Source organism: Ranitomeya imitator, chromosome 9 (assembly GCF_032444005.1).
Source record: "Ranitomeya imitator isolate aRanImi1 chromosome 9, aRanImi1.pri, whole genome shotgun sequence".
In the NCBI taxonomy this organism is placed as follows: Eukaryota; Metazoa; Chordata; class Amphibia; order Anura; family Dendrobatidae; genus Ranitomeya; species Ranitomeya imitator.
Window position 1 is genome coordinate 42,775,243 of NC_091290.1, and position 22,916 is coordinate 42,798,158.

Sequence of the window (22,916 nt, forward strand, 5' to 3'; positions counted from 1 at the left end):
CAGCTTCTTTCTTCTGCGAATGCCTCAAAGCTGGCATTCTCTCAACATCAGGTGGGAAGAATGCCAGCTTCCAGTCATGCGCAGGAAAAAGAAGAAGCCAGACTGCTGGACTGATGTCATGCATCGCAAGCTCACAATGTAAGTTATTTATTTAATTTTTTACTGCTAATTACCATTGTTTCAGTCCAGTTGTGGCTTTATACAGCAGGGAGGAGCATTCCTTGCTGTACTAAGTGAACATTGGAGCGATTGATCTGTCAATGGCCCTTTAAACATATTGTACGGCTCTCGCGGAATTATATTTCAAAATATGTGGCGTTTACGGCTCTCTTAGCCAAAAAGGTTCCTGACCCCTGCTCTAGATAGTGAGAAAGACTTAGAGATGGAGCCATTAACAACTATACGAGCCTTGGGTTTCATATACAATAGGCCTACCCACTTCAAAAAACTATCTCCGAAGCCATATTTTTTCAAACATGCTAGAAGGAAGGGCCACTCAAGAGAGTAAAAGGCCTTGGCTGCATCCAGTGATGCCAATGCCCAGGTGTTATATGGTACCAATGAGCTATACTGAACCACTGACTGGACCCGTCTGATGTTAATAGAGGTATTTTTACCCGGCATAAAACCCGTTTGGTCTGGGTGTATAAGGTCAAGTATGACCGAATTCAATCTTGTGGCTAGAATTTTAGTAAAAACTTTATAGTCCACATTTACCAGCGAGATGGGTCTGTATGATCCACATTCCAATGGGTCCTTCCCCTCCTTTTTAAGTAAAATAATGTTTGCCTCGTAGAATGTGTCAGGCATAGAACCCCTCTCACACACCCCTTGGAACACCCTCAACAAAAGTGGTGCTAGTATATCTCTATATTTCCTATATAATTCAATGGGAAACCCATCTGGACCCGGAGCCTTCCCAGAGGCCATATCCATCAAGGCCTTTTCAACCTCCTCCAAAGTAAACTCTGCATCCATAAAGGCCTGCTGAGCCGGGGTCAATAAGGGAAATGTTATATCTGATAGATAATCTAAATTATTAGAAATATCGAAGTCACATTTAGAGGTATATAGTGATTTATAATAATCATGAAAGCAGCAAATTATCTCCTCATTCGAGGACACTAATGACCCATCTGGTGTTCGAATCTGCAATACAGTATTGGAGACATTATGTTGGCGTACCAAGATGGCCAAAAATTTGCTGGCCTGGTTCCCCATTTCAAAATAGGACTGGCGAGTAAAGAATAGTTTGCGTTTAGATTTAGTATCTTTATACTGAACATATAGCCTCTGGGAAGTTAGCCACTCAAGTCTATTGCCACTGGTCGGGTCAGATATATATGCAGACTCTGAGTTCTTTAGTCGTTGTTCCACCTCATCATCTTCCCGTGAGGTCACCCTTTTAATATAAGATATCGTGGAGGATAGACACCCCCTCAAATATGCCTTAAGGGTATCCCAAAATATATTAGTATCCTGTGGCTCCGGGTGGGATAAAATGAAACCCTGCAGTTGGTCCACAGTTCTATCATTGGAATCTATCAACTTGAGCCAAAATGGATTCAATTTCCAGACTATGCCGCCATTTGATTGCCTAAATTTGAGTTTAAGAACAACCGGGCTGTGGTCAGATATTCCCCTATTACCATGCTCAACACTATCTATCCATGTTGCCAACCCCACTGATCCAAATATATAATCTAGGCGGGAGAGGGATCGTCTGGTAGATGAATGACAGGTATAGCCTCTCTCCCCTGGATGGCGCACTCTCCATAGATCCACCCAACCACTACCCTCCATAAATGAAGCTAATTGGGATAAAGCTTGAGAGGAGGACTCCCCCACCTCATCGTCGCCCAATCTCAGCCTATCCAAGCGAGTATCCATGACTAGATTAAAATCCCCCATACAGATGATGTTTGCGTCTGGAAAGCTCAAGGCAAAGCTCATTGCCATTCGGAGTATTGATAAATTAGCTGGAGGAGGATTATAGACACATAAGATGACGTATTCACGGGAATTGACTAACGCATTCACAAATACAAATCGACCCTCAGAGTCCCTCCTAGCCTCCCTCATCTCCCATCTAACGTCTTTGTGAACTAACAGTGAGACCCCCCTTGAGTAGCTGGTATGAAATGCGTGTATGGACCATTGCACCCACGGCTTTTGTACACACCGGGCCGTGTCTCTGGTCAAATGTGTCTCGACCAATGCTACAATATGTGGGTGATAGCGCTTGATCTGTGAGAATACCTTAATCTTTTTCCGGGGAGATTTGATGCCGCGCACATTCCAGGTCATGTATATTATTTCCGACCCCATACTAACACTACACTATATGATAAGTAATAATTGTCCAGGCAAAATTTAGGGGTAGCACGTAGAGGTTGAGAGATCCGTTGGCGACGAGTCTGTCTACAAAACAGATAAAACAAACATAGAAAAGAGAACAAACCAAAAAACCAAACAATGTAGGAGCATACTCCCATGCTCCTATTATCAGATGAAAACGGGGATACCCTCGCTACAATTAAGCGTTCGGTATTGTTAGTAGGTTAGGCACCCACAAGGAGAGCTTCATTATATAAACATCCACTCAAATGCTTTAGGACGTCGTCATACTGGACCCTTCATGAACCCGCAACCACTCAGCCGCGTCCTCCGGATTAGTGAAGAATATCGAGGAACCCTCATGAACGATTCGCAAGCGGGCAGGATAGAGCATGGAGTATATGACGTTCCGATCTCTGAGTCGTTTCTTAATTTCCAGGAACCGTGCTCGTTGTTTCTGGAGTTCCATGGAGAAGTCTGGGAAGATCGAGATTGTGGCATTGTGGAACTTGATAGGACTTTTTTGCCGTGCCAAACGTAGAATGGCGTCTCTATCTCTACAGTTGAGGATGCGTGCCAGGAAAGGCCTCGGAGGAGCCCCAGGGGGGAGGGGCCTCGTGGGGACCCTATGGGCCCTCTCCACAGAGAAGGTTGATGATTCACCTTCCAAAGAGGTTTTAAGCCAGTTCTCCAGAAATTCTTCAGGCCGCTGACCCTCCGAGCGTTCCGGCAGTCCAATAATACGAATGTTGTTCCGACGCAGCCTGTTCTCCAGGTCATCCGCTTTTTGTTTCCAGGCGTTAATGGAACCTGCTACTTTTGTCAGTTTAGACTCCATGGGTGTAATAGTATCTTCTATCTGTGACACTCTCGTTTCCACCTCCACAATGCGTCCTCCCATGGTCTGCATGTCTAGTCTCAGGCGACCCACCTCAGTGTGTACATCCTCTATTTTTTCTGTAAGAGAGGACCTGGTTAAGGAGATGGCCTGCATTAGTTGTTCAGAGGCTTGTTTAAGAGTTAATTCTTCCTGTGCCCCTTCCTCATTACTATCAGAAGATTGACCCTTACGCTGAACCTGCGCTGGGGTATTTCTGAGTGTCCGTCCACTATCCATGGGGTCCTCTCTAGCGAATTTTTTCAATTTATCAGACGCCCCCGATCCTTTGGGGTGATGCATTTTGAATAAAGATGAAAGGCAGCAGAGTAGCTGAGATTATAATCCGGAACAGTGCCCAGTTGCAGTCACAGTGTATTAGCAGAGCCGGCAGAGGTTGTTAATGTGGTGTTATGGGGCAACCACAGGGATATATAAAGTGTTTGTAATTGCAGGTGCAGCAGCACTTAGATTTCAATGGATTCTATGCACCAGGGGAGGGGGAAGACCACAGCAGCGGCAGAGGCAGCAGGGGGGAGGGGTGCCAGACCCTCCAAATCAAGTGCACTAACAGGAAAGGTGTCTTTAAATAAGGGAACGTGGGGCCCAATTTTCCAGGGCACTCACCGTTCGCTCCCTGATATATTGCAGGATGCGTATCCACCTCCCAGACAGCGCTGTATATGTGTTGCGCAACGTCACGTCCCCTCTCACCGGAGCGCGCGCCTGTAATGACCGCCGCTCCACCGGTACCGCCGTCCACAGTCCCCCAGCTCCAGCGCACCTGGATTCAAACGCTGGCCCCGCAGTCTCTCAGCGCCCTCCAAAGCCTAGGGGGGAGTCCCGGGGGTAATGAGAGCCGGTGCCGCGCTGTGCTTCCCCAGAGCGCGCTCTCAAGATGGCCGCCGTCAGCACACGAGTCTCCTGCTCCGGCGGGCTCGCTGGTTTCCCGCTCCTCTCCGGCCCCCTTAGGCTCCCGGCAGTGACCCCACACCTTCCAGGACCCAGTGAGGGGCACAAATTGTGAGTGGTCCACCCTGTGGGGGATTTGAGCGGCAGGATATTTTCAGGATAGTGGGAGCTCATCCAGGGCACGTCTTCTCGCTCCAACTACATAGCCACGCCCCCATAAATACTTATTTTTAGAAGGTAAAATATTTATTTTCACCCCATCCAACATTTGTGTAAAGGACATTATATAGTAATTCTTTATTCCATGAGCCGTGATAAAATAAAAATACCTTCTCCTTGCGGTCTATGACAGACACGCCTTCCATATTAATGGCTACCGATACAGTCTTACGACCATTCCTGTTGAGAAAACCTTGAGCGGGCTTGTCTACTTCTCCTTGAAAAAAGGCACATCTGAAAAAAATTAAGGCAGTGTTAGGCCGTGTTCACGCAGTGTAAATGCGTTTTTTTTTTGTTTTTTTTTCCTGCAGATGCCCGTGCCAAAATATGCAAAAAGAACCTTCTGATTATTGCCTTTTTTATGCATTTCCCACTTTAATTTAATGCGTATTTGAATGTGTTTTTTTTTTTTTTTTGCAGAAAAGCTTCGACTCTGCGCTTAAAAGTTGCTCCCCTTTAAACACAAAAAACGCAGTTTAACAGCATCTTCAAATGCTCAGTGGATATGCGTGTTGATGAAATCGCATCCACTTTGTTTGGATAGTTAAACGTAGCAGATTTTCTGGCCAAAAAGCAGCGGGGGAAAAAAAAAATAATAAATAAAAATCAGAGTTTACGCTACGTGGGAACACGGAATAATGATCCAATAGGATTAGAACCAGAGACGCAGGTATAAAGTGACAGAATCCTCGCTATCATACCTACCCATAGTAAGGAAGCTCGTGGCACTTCTTCAAATACTCTTTGCAGTTAATTACATCCCCGTCTTCGGGACAAACATTTTCTGCAGCCGCTTTGTATGTATTGACCAGCGTCTCTTCGAAGCTTACTTGCCGATTCCCTCTATTTCGAAATGCATTGAGTATTCCCATTTTCTTTTTGCATAAATATGAAGGAAGAAAGGAATCTAGCTGCGGCCTGTAAGAAAGCCAGGAAAATAAGGTTTTCTAAAACAACTGTCTGCATAAAGAAGTTAAAAGAGCACAGCAATCGTCATGGAAGAACGTCACACTGTATTGTTCTTTTAGAGGACTAATAGATATGCAACCATTGTCTTTAAAAATCAGCAAATGTAACATCTATCCACTTTGTCCTGCCATATTGTTTCAGATTTAAGCAACAGGAAATAGCATAAGATAGGTTTTCTTAATTAAAACACTTCTATAAAATATATTCTGGCAATGAAATAGCCTTAGAGTTCAGTGACTGAGCAGACGTACAGGATACAAACAACTAGTGGCCAACCAGAGCCCAGCGCCAGTAACAGACATTCTGTTAGGCAATGTGACGATTCATATGGGGACTAGATTACCTCTTTCATTCAATCCACCATGACACTTTCTAAAAATGTACCAAATACAATGGCTGTATCAGACAACCCGGATACCGCCAGATTAAAATTGTATCATGGCTTCCAGTCATGTCAGCATTCCAGATGAGTTAGCCATTTGTCATTGTGCACCATGCACTTGACACTTACACTATATAGATCTAACAGGAAGTAAATTCTCAAGCACATCTGAAGCCTCAGTCACTCCAGATCTATTTTCCCAGAACATCTGATGCCTCTGTCACTCCAGATCTATAGCCCCTCTCAGTGCTGCCTCCTTCTGCTTGAATGACAACTTCTATGAAGGCGAAGGAGCCATCAGTGAAACAGGAGGTGGCAGCGCTGGGTGAAATAGGGATTTTTGTGTTACTCACCGTAAAATCCTTTTCTCCGAGACGCTCATAGGGGGACACAGGACCGTGGGTGTATGCTACTGCCGCTAAGGAGGCGGACACTAAATAAACATAAAAAAAGTTTAGCTCCTCCTCCACTGCATACATCTTGACACCAGCCGCAGGCGAGCCCAGTTTGGTGCAAAAGCAGTAGGAGAGAAAAAAGGAAACATACCGTATATACTCGAGTATAAGCCGACCCGAGAATAAGCCGACCCCCCTAATTTTGCCACAAAAAACTGGGAAAACTTATTGACTCGAGTATAAGCCTAGGGTGGAAATGCAGCATTTACCGGTGAATTTCAAAAATAAAAATAGATCATTATTTCCCCATAGCTGTGCCATATAGTGCTCTGCACCGTTCATTATTTCCCCATAGCTGTGCCATATAGTGCTCTGCACCGTTCATTATTGCCCCATAGCTGTGCCATATAGTGCTTTGCACCGTTCATATTTCCCCATAGCTGTGCCATATAGTGCTCTGCACCGTTCATCTTTCCCCATAGCTGTGCCATATAGTGCTCTGCACTGTTCATACTGCCCCATAGCTGTACCATATAGTGCTCTGCACCGTTCATGCTGTACCATATTGTGCTCTGCACCGTTCATACTGCCCCATAGCTGTGCCATATAGTGCTCTGCACCGTTCATACTGCCCCATAGCTGTGCCATATAGTGCTCTGCACCGTTCATACTGCCCCATATCTGTGCCATATAGTGCTCTGCACCGTTCATACTGCCCCATAGCTGTGCCATATACAGTGGGCAAAAAAGTATTTAGTCAGTCAGCAATAGTGCAAGTTCCACCACTTAAAAAGATGAGAGGCGTCTGTAATTTACATCATAGGTAGACCTCAACTATGGGAGACAAACTGAGAAAAAAAAAATCCAGAAAATCACATTGTCTGTTTTTTTAACAATTTATTTGCATATTATGGTGGAAAATAAGTATTTGGTCAGAAACAAACAAACAATCAAGATTTCTGGCTCTCACAGACCTGTAACTTCTTCTTTAAGAGTCTCCTCTTTCCTCCACTCATTACCTGTAGTAATGGCACCTGTTTAAACTTGTTATCAGTATAAAAAGACACCTGTGCACACCCTCAAACAGTCTGACTCCAAACTCCACTATGGTGAAGACCAAAGAGCTGTCAAAGGACACCAGAAACAAAATTGTAGCCCTGCACCAGGCTGGGAAGACTGAATCTGCAATAGCCAACCAGCTTGGAGTGAAGAAATCAACAGTGGGAGCAATAATTAGAAAATGGAAGACATACAAGACCACTGTTAATCTCCCTCGATCTGGGGCTCCACGCAAAATCCCACCCCGTGGGGTCAGAATGATCACAAGAACGGTGAGCAAAAATCCCAGAACCACGCGGGGGGACCTAGTGAATGAACTGCAGAGAGCTGGGACCAATGTAACAAGGCCTACCATAAGTAACACACTACGCCACCATGGACTCAGATCCTGCAGTGCCAGACGTGTCCCACTGCTTAAGCCAGTACATGTCCGGGCCCATCTGAAGTTTGCTAGAGAGCATTTGGATGATCCAGAGGAGTTTTGGGAGAATGTCCTATGGTCTGATGAAACCAAACTGGAACTGTTTGGTAGAAACACAAATTGTCGTGTTTGGAGGAAAAAGAATACTGAGTTGCATCCATCAAACACCATACCTACTGTAAAGCATGGTGGTGGAAACATCATGCTTTGGGGCTGTTTCTCTGCAAAGGGGCCAGGACGACTGATCCGGGTACATGAAAGAATGAATGGGGCCATCTATCGTGAGATTTTGAGTGCAAACCTCCTTCCATCAGCAAGGGCATTGAAGATGAAACGTGGCTGGGTCTTTCAACATGACAATGATCCAAAGCACACCGCCAGGGCAACGAAGGAGTGGCTTCGTAAGAAGCATTTCAATGTCCTGGAGTGGCCTAGCCAGTCTCCAGATCTCAACCCTATAGAAAACCTTTGGAGGGAGTTGAAAGTCCGTGTTGCCAAGCGAAAAGCCAAAAACATCACTGCTCTAGAGGAGATCTGCATGGAGGAATGGGCCAACATACCAACAACAGTGTGTGGCAACCTTGTGAAGACTTACAGAAAACGTTTGACCTCTGTCATTGCCAACAAAGGATATATTACAAAGTATTGAGATGAAATTTTGTTTCTGACCAAATACTTATTTTCCACCATAATATGCAAATAAATTGTTAAAAAAAACAGACAATGTGACTTTCTGGATTTTTTTTCTCAGTTTGTCTCCCATAGTTGAGGTCTACCTATGATGTAAATTACAGACGCCTCTCATCTTTTTAAGTTGTGGAACTTGCACTATTGCTGACTGACTAAATACTTTTTTGCCCCACTGTATGCTCTGCACCATTCATATTTCCCCATAGATGCTCCACATAAATCTGTGCCGCTGCAATAAAAAAAAAAAGCCATACTCCCCTCTCTTGCTTGCAGCTCCCGGTGTCCGGTCCCGGCGTCTCTGCGCACTGACTGATCAGGCAGAGGGCGCCGCGCACACTATATGCGTCATCGCGCCCTCTGACCTGCACAGTCAGAGCGGAGCGACGCCGGGAAGATGGAGCGGCGCCCGGCGGCTGGAACGTGGACAGGTAAATATGCGATACTTACCTGGTCCCGGCGTCCGGCTCCTTCCCCCGGACAGCTGTCTTCGGTGCCGCAGCTTCTTCCTCTATCAGCGGTCACCGGCACCGCTGATTAGAGAAATGAATAGGCGGTTCCACCCCTATGGGAGGTGGAGCCGCCTATTCATTTCTCTAATGAGCGGTCCCACGTGACCGCTGAAGAGGGGAAGAGCTGCAGCACAGAAGACCGTGGGACCGCAGGGGGAGCGCCAGGATCGCTGGAAGCAGGTAAGTATGCCTCAGCGCCCTCACCCGCCGCCCCTGCCGCCCACCTTGACTCGAGTATAAGCCGAGAGGGGCACTTTCAGCCCAAAAATTTGGGCTGAAAATCTCGGCTTATACTCGAGTATATACAGTATTACTATTAATACAGAAAACAACATGTCTAGAAATATCCCCACTGAATGAACAAATCAGAAAAAAATAAAACAAACAAAAGAGCCATCTGGCTAATCAGGAAGGGAGCTGTGTCCCCCAATGAGCGTCTCGGAGAAAAAGATTTTACGGTGAGTAATACAAAAATCCCTATTTCTCCTTCGCCTCATTGGGGCACACAGGACTCTGGGATGTCCTAAAGCAGTCCCTGGGTGGGGAATTAACTCACCGGTATAACATTCAGGCATCTGCCGGCTATAAGTGCGCTACCGCTGCCTGAAGAATCCTTCTAACCAGACTTGCGTCTGCCGAAGTCTGAGTGTGGATATTGTAGTGTTTAGAAAAGGTATGCAAACTAGACCAGGTTGCGGCCTTGCAAACCTGTTCTGCTGAAGCCTGGTGCCGAAGCGCCCAGGAAGCCCCCACTGCTCGAGTGGAATGCGCTTTGATTTCGGCCAGAACGGCTACGTCCTTGACATGGTAGGACTCCTGAATAGCCGATCGTATCCACCTGGCCAAGGTTGATCTCGAGGCTGCAAGTCCCTTCCTGCGACCCTTAAGGAGGACAAACAGCGCATCCGTCTGTCGAAAAGATGCTGTCCGAGACACGTACCTTCTCAGTGCTCTCACTAGGTCTAACGTATGGAGAGCTTTTTCCACACGGTGCATTGGCGCCGGACAGAAAGAAGGCAAGACAATGTCTTCGTTAATGTGAAACGAAGAAACCACTTTTGGTAAAAAGGAGGGTGCTGGTCTGAGCACCACCTTATCTTGATGGAACCGTAGAAAAGGAGCCCGGCAGGATAGGGCAGCCAGCTCCGATACCCGTCTAATTGAAGTAACGGCCACCAAGAAAACAACTTTCCAGGAAAGATAAGTTAAAGAGACGTCCTGAAGAGGTTCCAAAGGAACCTCCTGCAAGGCACTTAAGACCAGATTAAGGTCCCAAGTATCTAGGGGGGCTCTATAAGGCGGAACCTTATGAGCTTCTCCCTGTAGGAAAGTTTTTACCTGTAGATTAATAGCGATCCTGCGCTGAAAAAGTACAGACAAGGCTGATATCTGTCTTCTAAGTGTACTCGGTGCAAGCCCTGAATCCAGGCCGGTTTGGAGAAAGGCAAGAAAGTTTGGGATGGAGAAACGTAGTGGTGGGAGCCCCCGCTCTCTGCACCATGAAAGGTGTGATGATAACTTCGCGCAGAGACGGATTTCCGAGCGCTAATCATGTTAGCGGCTACCTCTTGGGAAAGTCCGGCCTGTGTTAGAATCAAAGATTCAATGGCCACAGGGCCCCCCTAAGCTCTGGTGGTAGATCGGGCCCTGCGAAAGTAGATCCGGGCGGTCTGGAAGCCGCCACGGAGCTCCGGCGAGCAGCTGTACTAGGTCTGCATACCATGACCGATGAGGCCAATCTGGGGCGACCAGGATAGCTGGGACTCCTGTCTTGATCTTTCTGATTACCTTTGGGAGCAGTGCTAGAGGTGGAAACAGATATGGGAGATGAAACTGGCCCCAAGGTAACACTAACGTGTCCACAGCAATCGCCTGTGGATCTCGATACGGGGCAACAAACCTGGGTACTTTGGCATTCCTCCTGGAAGCCATCAGGTCCACTTCCGGGGTTCCCCAGAGTTGACATATCTGTTGAAATACTTCGGGATGTAGAGACCATTCCCCGGATGCTAGACCCTGTCGACTGACAAAATCCGCAGCCCAGTTTTTCTTGCCCGGGATGTGGACTGCTGAAATCACTGAGTAATTCTTCTCGGCCCAGCAGAGGACCTGTCTTACCTCGTGCATGGCCGCCATGCTGCAGGTACCCCCTTGATGATTTATGTATGCTACCGTTGTAGCATTGTCCGATTGAATCCAGAGAGGACGGCCTGCCAGGAGATGATGAAAATGCTGCAATGCCAGTCCGAATCTCCAATAGATTGATCGGAAGGGTTGATTCCTGTGAGGACCAACGTCCCTGGGCTGTGTGGCGGTAAAATACTGCTCCCCAACCTAGCAGGCTGGCGTCTGTCGTGACTACCAGCCAAATGAACTGGGGGAAAAGGCTTCCCATGTTGTAGAGATGGGCTCGTTGACCACCATGAGAGAGCCTGTCTGACCTGGAAAGATAGACGGCACCTGGGGTTGAGAGAGAATGGATTCTTGTCCCATGCTGATAACAGACTTTAGAAATACCCTGGTTTAGGGAAAGAGGAAAAAGAAACAAGTGCGGCGCTTCCTCTGAGCATAATACGTTTTTACCAACAGTTAAAAAAAAATTCTTTTAATTGTGGTTATGCTCACCGTTTTTTGGTAAGAAATGCACGTTGAGATTCTCAAGGAATCAATTCTTTAGACAACTCTTCTCCGTATGTTGTATAATCCGATAAGGTGTGCAGCTCACTTTGGAGAACTACGTGTTGATCCTGCTTCGGATCCACATAGGTGGCGACTTCAAAGGAAAAATAAACTCTAAGCAAATGTGGCGTTAAGTACCTACGGATTTTTCAAATGCATCCACTTTCAGTGAAAAAATGTTAATAAAAATTCATTTATTTTCTCAAAATAAAAAATAAAATATATTTGTAAAATATTTTTAAAATACAGTACAACGCGTTTCGGCTGCTAATATTACAGTGCAGCCTTCATCAGAAAAAAAACAAAAAAAAAAACAGACATACATAGTTCTTATTGTATGTCTGGTTTTTTTTTTGGTTTGTTTTTGCTACCTGATGAAGGCTGCACTGTAATATTAGCAGCCGAAACGCTTTGTACTGTATTTTAAAAATATTTTACAAATATATTAATTTTTTTATTTTGAGAAAATAAATAAATAAATGAATTTTTATTAACATTTTTTCACTGGAAGTGGATGCATTCGAAAAATCCGTAGGTGCTTAGCGCCACATTTGCTTGGAGTTTATTTTTCCTTTGATGCTGATAACAGAGCATGTTGGAGAGGACGAAGATGGAGTTGCGCAAACGGCACGGCTTCCATTGTCGCCACCATCTTCCCTAAGACCCTCATGCAAAACCGAATTGTGTGATAGACAGGCCGGCGAAGGGTCCTCACCTCTTGCCGAAGCTTCAGGACTTTGTCTCGAGGTAGGATTGTCAAGCCCTGTAAGGTGTCGAAGAACATCCCCAGAAAAGAAACTCTCCGGGATGGTACAAGAGACGATTTTTCCCCGGTTCACCAGCCACCCTAGACGAGAAAGTGTCTAGAGTAATGCTGACGTTTTCCCTCGCAGGCCCGAAAAGACAGCCCCTTGATGAGATCGTCTAAATAAGGAAAAATGAGTATGCCCCGAGAATGCAGGATGGACACAACGGCCGCCATGACCTTTGTGAATACTCTTGGGGCGGTGGCTAGCCCGAAAGGTAAGGCTGTGAACTGAAAATACAGATTACCTACGGAAAAACGTAGGAATCTTTGATGTGCAGGAAATATGCGAATGTGCAGATATGCATCTTGAATATCTATTGAAGCCAAGAACTCTCCCTCTTCCATTGACGCAATAACCGATTGAAGAGATTCCATTCGAAAGGGCGAATGTTGACACACCTGTTTAAACGTTTTAGGTCCAGAATGGGCCTTAAAGATCCGTCCTTTTTGGGAACTAAGAACAGGTTGGAATAGAACCCCTGAAATCTTTCTTCCTTTGGAACTGGAATAATGACTCCGCGGAGTCGAAGAGACTCTATTGAATTTAACAGGGCCTGTACCCGGGATTTTGAGCTGGGAAGGTGGGCAGGAAAGAATCGGCACAGGGGAAGGCTGACAAACTCTATCTTGTATACTGAGGACATCAGTTCTCTTACCCATATGTCGTGAACCACAGTGAGCCAGGACTGGTGAAAAAGAGAGTAGGCGGCCCCCTACTTTGTCGGCGGAGACCAGAGACCGACTCCAGTCATTTGGCCAAAAACCTATGGGACCTAGATCCCCTTCCTCTCCCCTGAGATCGCATTCTTCCCAACGGATTAGCCCTGTATGAGATCTGATGATCCCTGCCCTGATTGGGTCGCCCTGGAGCAGCGGGATTTGACGTTGGGGTCCACCTGGAATTGCGAAAGGGCTTAAAGCGAGCCTGGAACTGGCGACGAAAAAGCTGCTTAATCCTCTGCTTTTCTCCAAATAATTGACCCCCCTGATAAGGAAGGGTTGTAAGAGATTTCTTAGAGGTAGAATCTGCTCGCCATGTTCTCAACCAAAGAGCCCTTCTGATGGCAATAGCGTTTGCTGCCGCTGAAGATGCACAGTTTGCTGCGTCCAAAGACGCATTGATCAGATAGCTCCCAGCCAGAGCCATTTGATTTGACATCTCAGTCAGCTCCTCTGGAAGATCCCTCTCCTGAAGAGCCTTGGTCAAAGACTCTGACCAGGACATCATGGCCTTAGCTACCCACGTCCCCGCAAAAGAGCGAGAGAGCTGAACCTGAGGCCTCAAAGACTGAACGAGCCAAACTATCAATAAGCCGATCAATAGGATCCTTAATAGAGGAGCCACATGGAAGGGATAACAGTGTATTAGAGGCCAGACGAGAAACCGGAGGATCTACCGAAGGGGATTCTGCCCATTTCTTACGCAATTCAGGAGCAAAAGGGTATCTAGCATTCAGAGCCTTTTGACCCGCAAAATGACTGTCTGGGTGCTCCCTGTGACGTTGGACCAAGCCCTCAAACTCTGGGTGAGAAGCGAACACCCTATGAGGCAGTCGCTTGGCCCTCTTGAAAGATACCCTATGACCAGAGGTCAAGGTGGATTCATCCTCTATATCCAGGGTCTGGTTGACAGTCTCAATTAGACTGTCTACTGACTCCTGGTAATCAGGGACCTCTAGATTGAGGGATCCCTCTGAATCGTAGTCCGAACCAAGTTCACCGCTCTCCACCGGAGAGGTTGAACGAGAGGGGGAACTCCAGGAAGCAGATGCCCCTGATGGACCGCGAGACGCTGTGTGGGTTCGCTTTCCCCGCGTCTGCCTAGTACAAGCGTGGCCCCTGCAGGCCGAAAGCTCCGGAGAGTCAGAAGACCTCGCAATGGCAGGTGAACCGCTGTCCCTGGCCGCCGCCAGGGTCTGGAGGGACTCGATTGCCTTAGTTAGGGATGTCATAGACTGTGATAAGGACGCGACCCATTCCAGAGGGGAACCACGGCATCCACCTGAGTTGCAGGGGAGGGCTCCTGAGCGCGTTTGGAGTCGCAGGCCTCACAGAGACATTTACTCTGGGCATGCGGAAAAGCGGACCGACAGACTACACATGCGCTATATAGTACCGTGTGAGTTTTGGCCTTTCTAGACACGGTGCCCTGCAATAATAGAATTAGGAAGATCTAGATAGGCCATAGCAATGCAGAGCTTAAATACTGTCAGGCTGGGGGGAGTAGCACTTACCCCAGTCCTGTGGAACCTGTCCAGGAGCAAAGGCTCCGAGCTGCCTTTGAAACAGAGCACCCCACTAGAGGGCGGAACCGGAAATGGCAGCGTCTCTGCATGGAAGTTGTTTTCCCAGCGCTTCGGCGAAGACAGGGAGGGGGCGGAGCCATCGGAAAATGACGCGTCCGGAAGAGGTGGGACTTCCGTCCGCGGCCTACTTCCTACAAGAAGCACTAAATTATTGGCTGCCCCGGAAGGGATGCTGGCGGTCCGCAGTGTGGCGCCGCCCGTAACACACAGGCCGCGGCGCCGCCAGGAACAAGGAGACTGCGGCGATCGTCAGTGCAGCCAGACCACAGCGCCAGGAAAGAGATGAGTAGTCCCGCCCTCCAGACCTCCGGTACGATGCGCCCTACTGGAGCCCTCATAGCCCTCTCACAGGCAGCCTCTTCTCCGGCGCCCGCGTGAGAGGGGCTGAGTGTAACCAAGCAGACGGTGCAGGCACCCTAACTCCATCTTCCTTTCCATAGGATGAGGAGAGGGACCATCCGCCCCCATTATCACCGCTGTCTAGCATTGGTGATGCAGTGGGGGCCGCACGGACAATGCTTACGCACCTGTACAGCCTAGGGTTTCATTACCTTAGGGTGGTCAGGGCTTAGTCCGGCAAGTCCCACGTCGCGGGAGAGGATACGTGGAGACGACAACCCACATGCTCAACCGTTTATGGTTTGGGGAGATCGGACCCTTTCAATAGGGTCCGTCGCCCCTGTCTAGCTTCCAACGAAAAAGAGAATCCAAAAGGTCTGGGAACCAGACGTGTGCCTCCTTCAGACACTAAGCACGAACTGGGCTCGCCTGCGACCGGTGTCAAGGTGTATGCGGCGGAGGAGGAGCTAAACTTTTTTTTATGTTTACTTAGTGTCAGCCTCCTGGCGGCAGTAGCATACACCCACAGTCCTGTGTCCCCCATTGAGGCGAAGGAGAAAATTAGATCTGGAGTGCAGGGCCGCCATCAGGGCATTACAGCCATGACTGGCGTATGGGGCCCGGTGGGCAGAGGGGGCCCGCATCGGGCCCCGTCTCATCTGCTCACCGGGCCCCCCCTGTAGGCACTGCGGCACACTATTGACAGGATCTATCTAATAGTTAACAGCCGCCGCCAGCCAGTCGGAGGCTGGCAGCTGACTTGAGCGGCCGCAGTGCGCAGTCGCGCTTCGCCGGTGTTTGACGTAATTGTCAGCCGCCGGCGAGTACGTCATTCACCTGCGTGGAGGAAGTGAGCTTCTCCCGCCGCTGGAACACGGCCAGGTAAGAACTCTTTTTTTTTTTTTTTGAGAGCGGCGATCCAGGGGCGGGGGGCGGGGGGGGCAGAATGCTGGACACGGGCAGAATGCTGGACACAGGGGCAGAATGCTGGACACGGGCAGAGATGCTGGACACAGGGGCAGAATGCTGGACACAGGGGCAGAACGCTGGACACAGGGGCATAATGCTGGACACAGGGGCAGAGATGCTGGACACAGGGGCAGAGATGCTGGGCACAGGGGCAGAGATGCTGGACACAGGGGCAGAGATGCTGGACAGGGGCAGTATGTTGGACACAGGGGCAGAATGCTGGACACAGGGGCAGAATGCTGGACACAGGGGCAGAATGCTGGACACGGGCAGAATGGAGATACGGGGTATGATTGGAGACACGGGGCAGGATGAAAGACATAGGGGCATGACTGGAGACAGATGGGGCAGGATTGGAGACAGATGGGGCAGAATGGAGACACAGGAGGCATGATTGGAGACAAGTGGCAGGATTGCAGACATGGGGGCATGATTGGAGACACTGGGGGCAGAATTGGAGACAGATCGTGCAGGATCATGGGGCAGGATGGATATGATGGAGACAGATGGGTCAGGATGGGGAGATCATATGGGGCAGAATGGATACTCACGAGGGCAGGATGGGAGAACATATGGCTGACGCCAGGAATGAGACACACGGTGGCCAGGATGGGGAATATTATTACTGCAGTGATGTATTTATTTTATTTTTTGAGGATACTGTTTTAAATGAGGGGGCGGTCCTGATACTGTGTAGAGTGATACTATGTTGCCTCTTTTCCTTCATGTGGCGTAATGTAGAAGTTGGGAAAAATTAAGTAATGTATTCTACAAGCGGAGCTCGAGATAACTGTGTTATTTCCTGCAGAGACGAGTCATGGCTGGATGAAGTGATGGCGGTCTGTGCTGGATGAAAGATGAAGGACTTCACCTAGAGACGTCACTGGTGAGTCAGTGTTACCTATACACTGACACTATACTATATACAGAGGTCCTGTGTACAATGTCACCAGTGATCACTGTATTACCTATACATTATATACAGGGCTCCTGTATATAATGTCACCAGTGATCACTGTATTACATGTACACAGACACTGCATACTAAGTACAGATCTCCTGTGAATACTGGCACTTATGGTGATAGTATGGTGCTTTTTTTTTATTACTGATCAGAATTGTAGTATTCAGTCACTATGTGGTGGTAATATGTGGTCTGGTCATGGTGCGGTGGTTATATGTGGTCTGGTCATGGTGCGGTGGTAAAATGTGGTCTGGTCATGGTGTGGTGGTAATATGTGGTCTGGTCATGGTGTGGTGGTAATATGTGGTCTGGTCATGGTGCGGTGGTATTTGTTCCTTGTATGTGATATTATTCGGTCACTGGTTTTAATATGTGGTCTGGACATGGTGTTGCGGTATTTGTTCCTTGTATGTGATATTATTGGTCATTTTAAAAATTGAAAAATAAATAAATCTTTATTTTTATATAGCATATATTTATAACATATTCCGCTGCGCTTTACAGTTTTGCACACATCATCATAAATAAAAACATACCTAAATTGTATTGCATATTTTAACAAATATTTAATAGGTTACAGTAAAGTAGGGCCCGGCCAAAAGTGTCTACCGTGTTATGGTGGCGGCTTAAAAAATCTTTTGGCCAAAACAAAAGCTGCCGGCTATATGTGTGATCTGGTGATGGGAACTGTTAATGTGTGATAGGTGAGAAGTGGAGTTTTTCCAAGAGAGAGCGGTGGGACTGTGGACAGTTTGAGGGGTGGAGCGTGGAGGCGGGGCTGGGGTGGAGCCAGGGCGGAGTCTCAAGGGGTCCTGAAACTTTTGCCAGTATGGGGCCCCGAAATTTCTAGTGGCAGCCCTGCTGGAGTGACAAAGGCTTCATATCTACCATAGCCCTTCAGCCCCAATTGCATATTAATTCAAATGCCGATTTGTCACTGAGGAACAGATTGGCCATGTAAAGGTATTGCTGGACTTGTCTTTGAAGCAGCTACATGCACATATAGTTTGGGTTGTGAATTCCTCCTGACAGATTCCCTTTTATGAGAGGAGAAGTCATTATTGTACCAATTACCTTATGCGTTTTGTTTTCCCTTTTTGGGAACAAAAAGGGCAGACAGAACTGTAACTTCCTCAGCGCCGCTTCTTCGCCTTATGGCAAAGGGGCAAGGATAAAAAGTAACTAAACAATAAAAGTAGAACACAGCTGAAAGGGTAAATGTGTGTCTGCCCCTTATTGGCACCAAGCTGATATTAATTAACTTTCTCTAGGCGGCATAAGGGGTGCAACATTATTTGCTTAAGATAAAGCTTTTTCAGGGCATCAGTCTATACCCATGGCTTCATGCATCCTCCAATGATATCTACGAAAAAAAAAATATTTGCTGTGCACGCCAACCACCCTGATAGAATTTAAAGGGATATGGCCACCAATGCATAAAAGGAGTCTTATGGATATGTTTGATGTATGCACCAGTGAGGAGCTTTTCCTGGCATAGACACCATGATAAAGCAGTGCGCTCTTTCTTTTTCTGTGATGCAGTGCACTCTTAACCTTAACTCCACATATGAAAGATTTGGGAAACAGGTTAAAATAAATTAGCAACAATACGGGTATATTAGCACAAGGTACAGATTTTGCAGGAAGTTCTGCGACTTTCCTAATCATGTGCCTGCTGCAGAAACGACCCCATTTAGATGCATGGGAGCAGATCTGCTGGGTGTGAATGTACCTCAACAGCCGAAAAAAAAAAAAGAAGAGAAATACTGGCAAAAGAAGCACAGTAAATGTACAAAATACAAATTAAAAAAACAGTATAAAATGTAAAAAAAAACTTAAATTTATTTTTGTTACACATTAGGTCTTTTTAAAAAGGACAAAATGGTTAACACACGTTAAAAAGCAGACAATTCTGTACACTGAGACCATCAGCTAAATTTCTGCCTTCATCTATTAGAGCAAATTTTTCTAATCGTTATCAAATCGAGAGACAGGAATCTCAATACTACATATAAGAACGGAGATGATAATATAATATACTACTTTACCTTAGTGTAGAGGGTGTATGCTTTTCTTGGATGTATGGCCCTAGTTCCAGGCAGCAAGACAGACCACCCAAAAGTTCACAGTCCTCTACATCGCATGGGTACCTGCCCTCCAGAACATTGTATTTTGCCTCCTCGTACAGAAGGCGCAATATACCCCCGTCAGTGATCTGCAAATATTCAAGTCAAGTTGTTTAACAGACGTGACGTGATCCCCAAGGCCACACTAATTAATATTGTATTTGTTGAATGAAACTAGCAAATTTTAATAGTGACTCTTTAATGCTCCCTTGAATGAAGGAGCTGTTCAGATTATCAGAACATATCGCTCCCATCTGCCTTTCTTAGGAGTTTTATACTCAACTAGATGGTGGCCCGATTATAAAGCATCGGGTATTCTAGAATATGTATGTATATAGCAGCCACATAGTATATAGCACAGGCCACGTAGCAAACAGTATATAACACTGCCCACATAGTATCTAACACTGGCCACGTAGTATATAGTAGCCACACAGTATATAACGCAGCCCACGCGGTATATAACACTGGCCACGTAGTATATAGCAGCCACGCGGTATATAACACAACCCACGCGGTATATAACACTGCCCACGTAGTATATAACACTGCCCACGTAGTATATAGCAGCCACGCTGTATATAACGCAGCCCACGCGCTATATAACACTGTCCACGTAGTATATAGCTGTGTGGGCACATATCCGTGTTAAAAAAAGATAATTAAAATAAAAAATAGTTATATACTCAACCGCCGGGATCCAGCGAAGCTGTCCCTATGCACTCGCGGCTGCCACCATCTTCCGTTCCCAGGATGCATTGCGAAATTACCCAGATGACTTAGCGGTCTCGCGAGACCGCCAAGGCATCTGGGTAATTTCGCAATGCATCCTGGGAACGGAAGATGGCGGCAGCCGCGAGTGCATTGTCAGACTACGGAAGGTGAGCATAGCAGGTTTTTTTTTTTTTTTTTAATTATTTTTAACATTACATCTTTTTACTATTGATGCTGCATAGGCATTTAAGAAATGAAGGTCAGTCAGTCCGAAAAATTGGGAAAACTTTGAAAGTGTCCCCAAGTGCAGTGGCAAAAACCATCAAGCGCTACAAAGAAACTGGCTCACATGAGGACCGCCCCAGGAAAGGAAGACCAAGAGTCACCTCTGCTTCTAAGCATAAGTTTATCCGAGTCACCAGCCTCAGAAATCGCAGGTTAACAGCAGCTCAGATTAGAGACCAGGTCAATGCCACACAGAGTTCTAGCAGCAGACACATCTCTACAACAACTGTTAAGAGGAGACTTTGTGCAGCAGGCCTTCATGGTAAAATAGCTGCTAGGAAACCACTGCTACGGACAGGCAACAAGCAGAAGAGACTTGTTTGGGCTAAAGAACACAAGGAATGGACATTAGACCAGTGGAAATCTGTGCTGTGGTCTGAGGAGTCCAAATTTGAGATCTTTGGTTCCAACCACCGTGTCTTTGTGTGACGCAGAAAAGGTGAACGGATGGGGGGCGTGGCTATGTAAGCCAAGAGAGAAGACGCACCTTTTGGAGGCTCCCATTATCCTGATCTGAATCCGGCCATTTATCCCCCTGAACTGCAGCTGCACCGGCTGAGGCGGTGCTCTGAAAGCTCGGGAGACCGGCGACCCCCCCGGGTGGCGGCGGTGGAACGCTGGAGAGCCGATATCTGTGGCGGTCTGGAGGAGCGGCGAGGTCCCTGGGCTGCGGCGGCCATCTTTAAGCGCGGCTCCGACGGGCGGGACGCAGTGCCGGCGGCGGCTGAAGCCGGGTGGATCCCCCGGGGAGCACGGCAGGCACTTACATACAGCGGGGACGCTGTGGAACATCGAGGAGCAGGAGACAGGTGCCGGGTCTGGAGCGGCGGGCGGGCCCTGGGAGACGGCGGCCATTACCACAGCGCACTCTCCAGCAGCAAGGAGAGAGGCGCTATATAGCAAGACTGCGGTGCATTCAGGAGGTGAGCTACCGGCCTGAAACACTAAAAGGGGCAGAGCGGTGTGCGCCCTGGAAAATTGGGCCCTGCACTCCCCTTATCAAAACCCCTGCTTGCACCATTACTTTGGAGGGATCGTTCCCCCCTCCCTGCTGTTCTTCCTGGGGAACTGTGGCTGCTCTGGGACACAGTGCCTGGGCAAACTCCTAAATTGATACATTTGCAGATATCTGAGACTCTTTGCTTGGTTTGCTGCCTCTCGGGGGTGCATCCCGGTGTTTGGCCCTGTCCGGTCTGCTAGTGGAGAATAGACTGCCATAATAATAAATTTGGTCATTTGGTGGGGATCTTCTGCCAATCACCATGCATCATCCTAAAGGAGCGGGGGCTGCTGACAAGTTGAGGAAATATGCCAGAGAAGATGCCCCAGATAATACACGCTCTCTCAGAAATAATCCCACGCAGAGTCAACGCAAAAATCGTCTTTCTGACAGCAATGAGGAGGGAGAACAAGACGAACTGACTCTTAAACAAGCATCTGAGCAGTTGATGCAGGCTATATCTCTCACCAGGTCCTCTCTCACTGAGAAAATAGAAGACGTGCATACTGAAGTGGGCCGTCTGCGACAAGATATACAAACTATGAGAGGGCGTATTTCAGAGGTTGAAACAAGGGTGTCTCAGATAGAGGACACCATTGCCCCAATGGAGGCTAAGTTATCAAAGGCCACTGGCTCTGTGAATGCCTGGAAGCAAAAGGCAGATGACCTGGAAAACAGGCTGCGCCGTAATAATATCCGAATTATTGGCCTACCAGAACGCTCGGAGGGTCAGCAACCTGAGCAATTTCTAGAGGACTGGCTTAAAACCTCCCTGGGAGACGGATTCTCCTCAACATTTTCTGTGGAAAGGGCCCATAGGGTCCCAACGAGACCTCTTCCTCCTGGAACTCCGCCCCGACCCTTTCTGGCACGTCTCCTTAACTGCAGAGACAGGGATGCAATTCTTCGCTTGGCAAGGCAGAAGGCCCCTATTAAGTTCAATAACGCCACTATATCAATCTTCCCGGACTTCTCTATGGAACTTCAAAAGCAGCGAGTTCGATTTATGGAAGTCAAAAAGCAGCTCAGGGATAAAAACATCATTTACTCCATGCTTTATCCAGCTCGACTCCGTATTGTTCATGAAGGCTCCTCCCTGTTCTTCACTGACCCGGCGGAGGCGGTCGAATGGTTACGGTCATACAAGGGGCCTAGTACCCCGGACTCTTGAGTAGCTCTTTCTATCTGATGGCAACACAATCTAGAGCTCTCTATGTGGGTGCTGAGTTTGTCAACTATACCGGACGCTGATTCCAGTGAGGGTATCCCCTATTCTACTCAACTATAGGAGTGTAGGATTACACTCCTCCACTGTTCAAATGTTGTTTGGTTTGGTATTTTACACCAGTTTCAATTTCAATTGTTTGTTATGTTTATTAGTCGCCAGTGATAACCTTATGCTCTGTATGATGTTCCTGATTCCCGCCCAGGCTGTGGTGTATGTTATGCCTTTTCCCGAACGTAGATATGGGATCTGAGATTGTATGTATGACGTGGAACATACGGGGTATTAAGACTCCTCGAAAGAAAATTAAGGTATTTTCACAAATTAAAAGGTATCATCCACATATTGTAGCACTTGTGGAGACGCATTTGACCAGAGACACAGCTAAGTGTACGCAAAAGCCGTGGGTGCAGTGGTCCCTTCACGCATTTCACACCAGTTACTCCAGAGGGGTCTCCCTGTTGGTACATAGGAATGTCAGGTGGGAGGCTAGAGAGTCACGACGCGATCCCGAGGGTCGCTTTGTTTTTGTTCATGCCTTTATTAATATGAAGGAATATGTGATATTATGTGTTTATAACCCACCCCCGGCCGGCATATCGGTTCTCCGCATGGCACTGGGTTTCTCCCTAAATTATCCTAATGCTAGTGTTATCTGTATGGGAGACTTTAATTTAGTCATGGATAATCTTAAAGACAGACTGAGACTAGACGGCGAGATGTCAAGGGGG

The 22,916-nt window shown here is 47.4% G+C and overlaps 1 protein-coding gene across 2 annotated transcripts in view; it reads right to left on the bottom strand.

Moving 5' to 3' along the window:
- FRMD8 (FERM domain containing 8) overlaps nt 1–22,916 on the bottom strand; it is a 52,360-nt gene that overhangs the window by 11,109 nt on the left and 18,335 nt on the right. For both annotated transcript variants that reach the window (XM_069739484.1, XM_069739483.1), the window contains 3 exons: nt 18,884–19,050; nt 5,051–5,263; nt 4,456–4,579 (listed from right to left, as the gene is read on the bottom strand). In XM_069739484.1, coding sequence (XP_069595585.1) covers nt 4,456–4,579; nt 5,051–5,263; nt 18,884–19,050 — 504 coding nt within the window. The remainder of the gene's footprint in view (nt 1–4,455; nt 4,580–5,050; nt 5,264–18,883; nt 19,051–22,916) is intronic.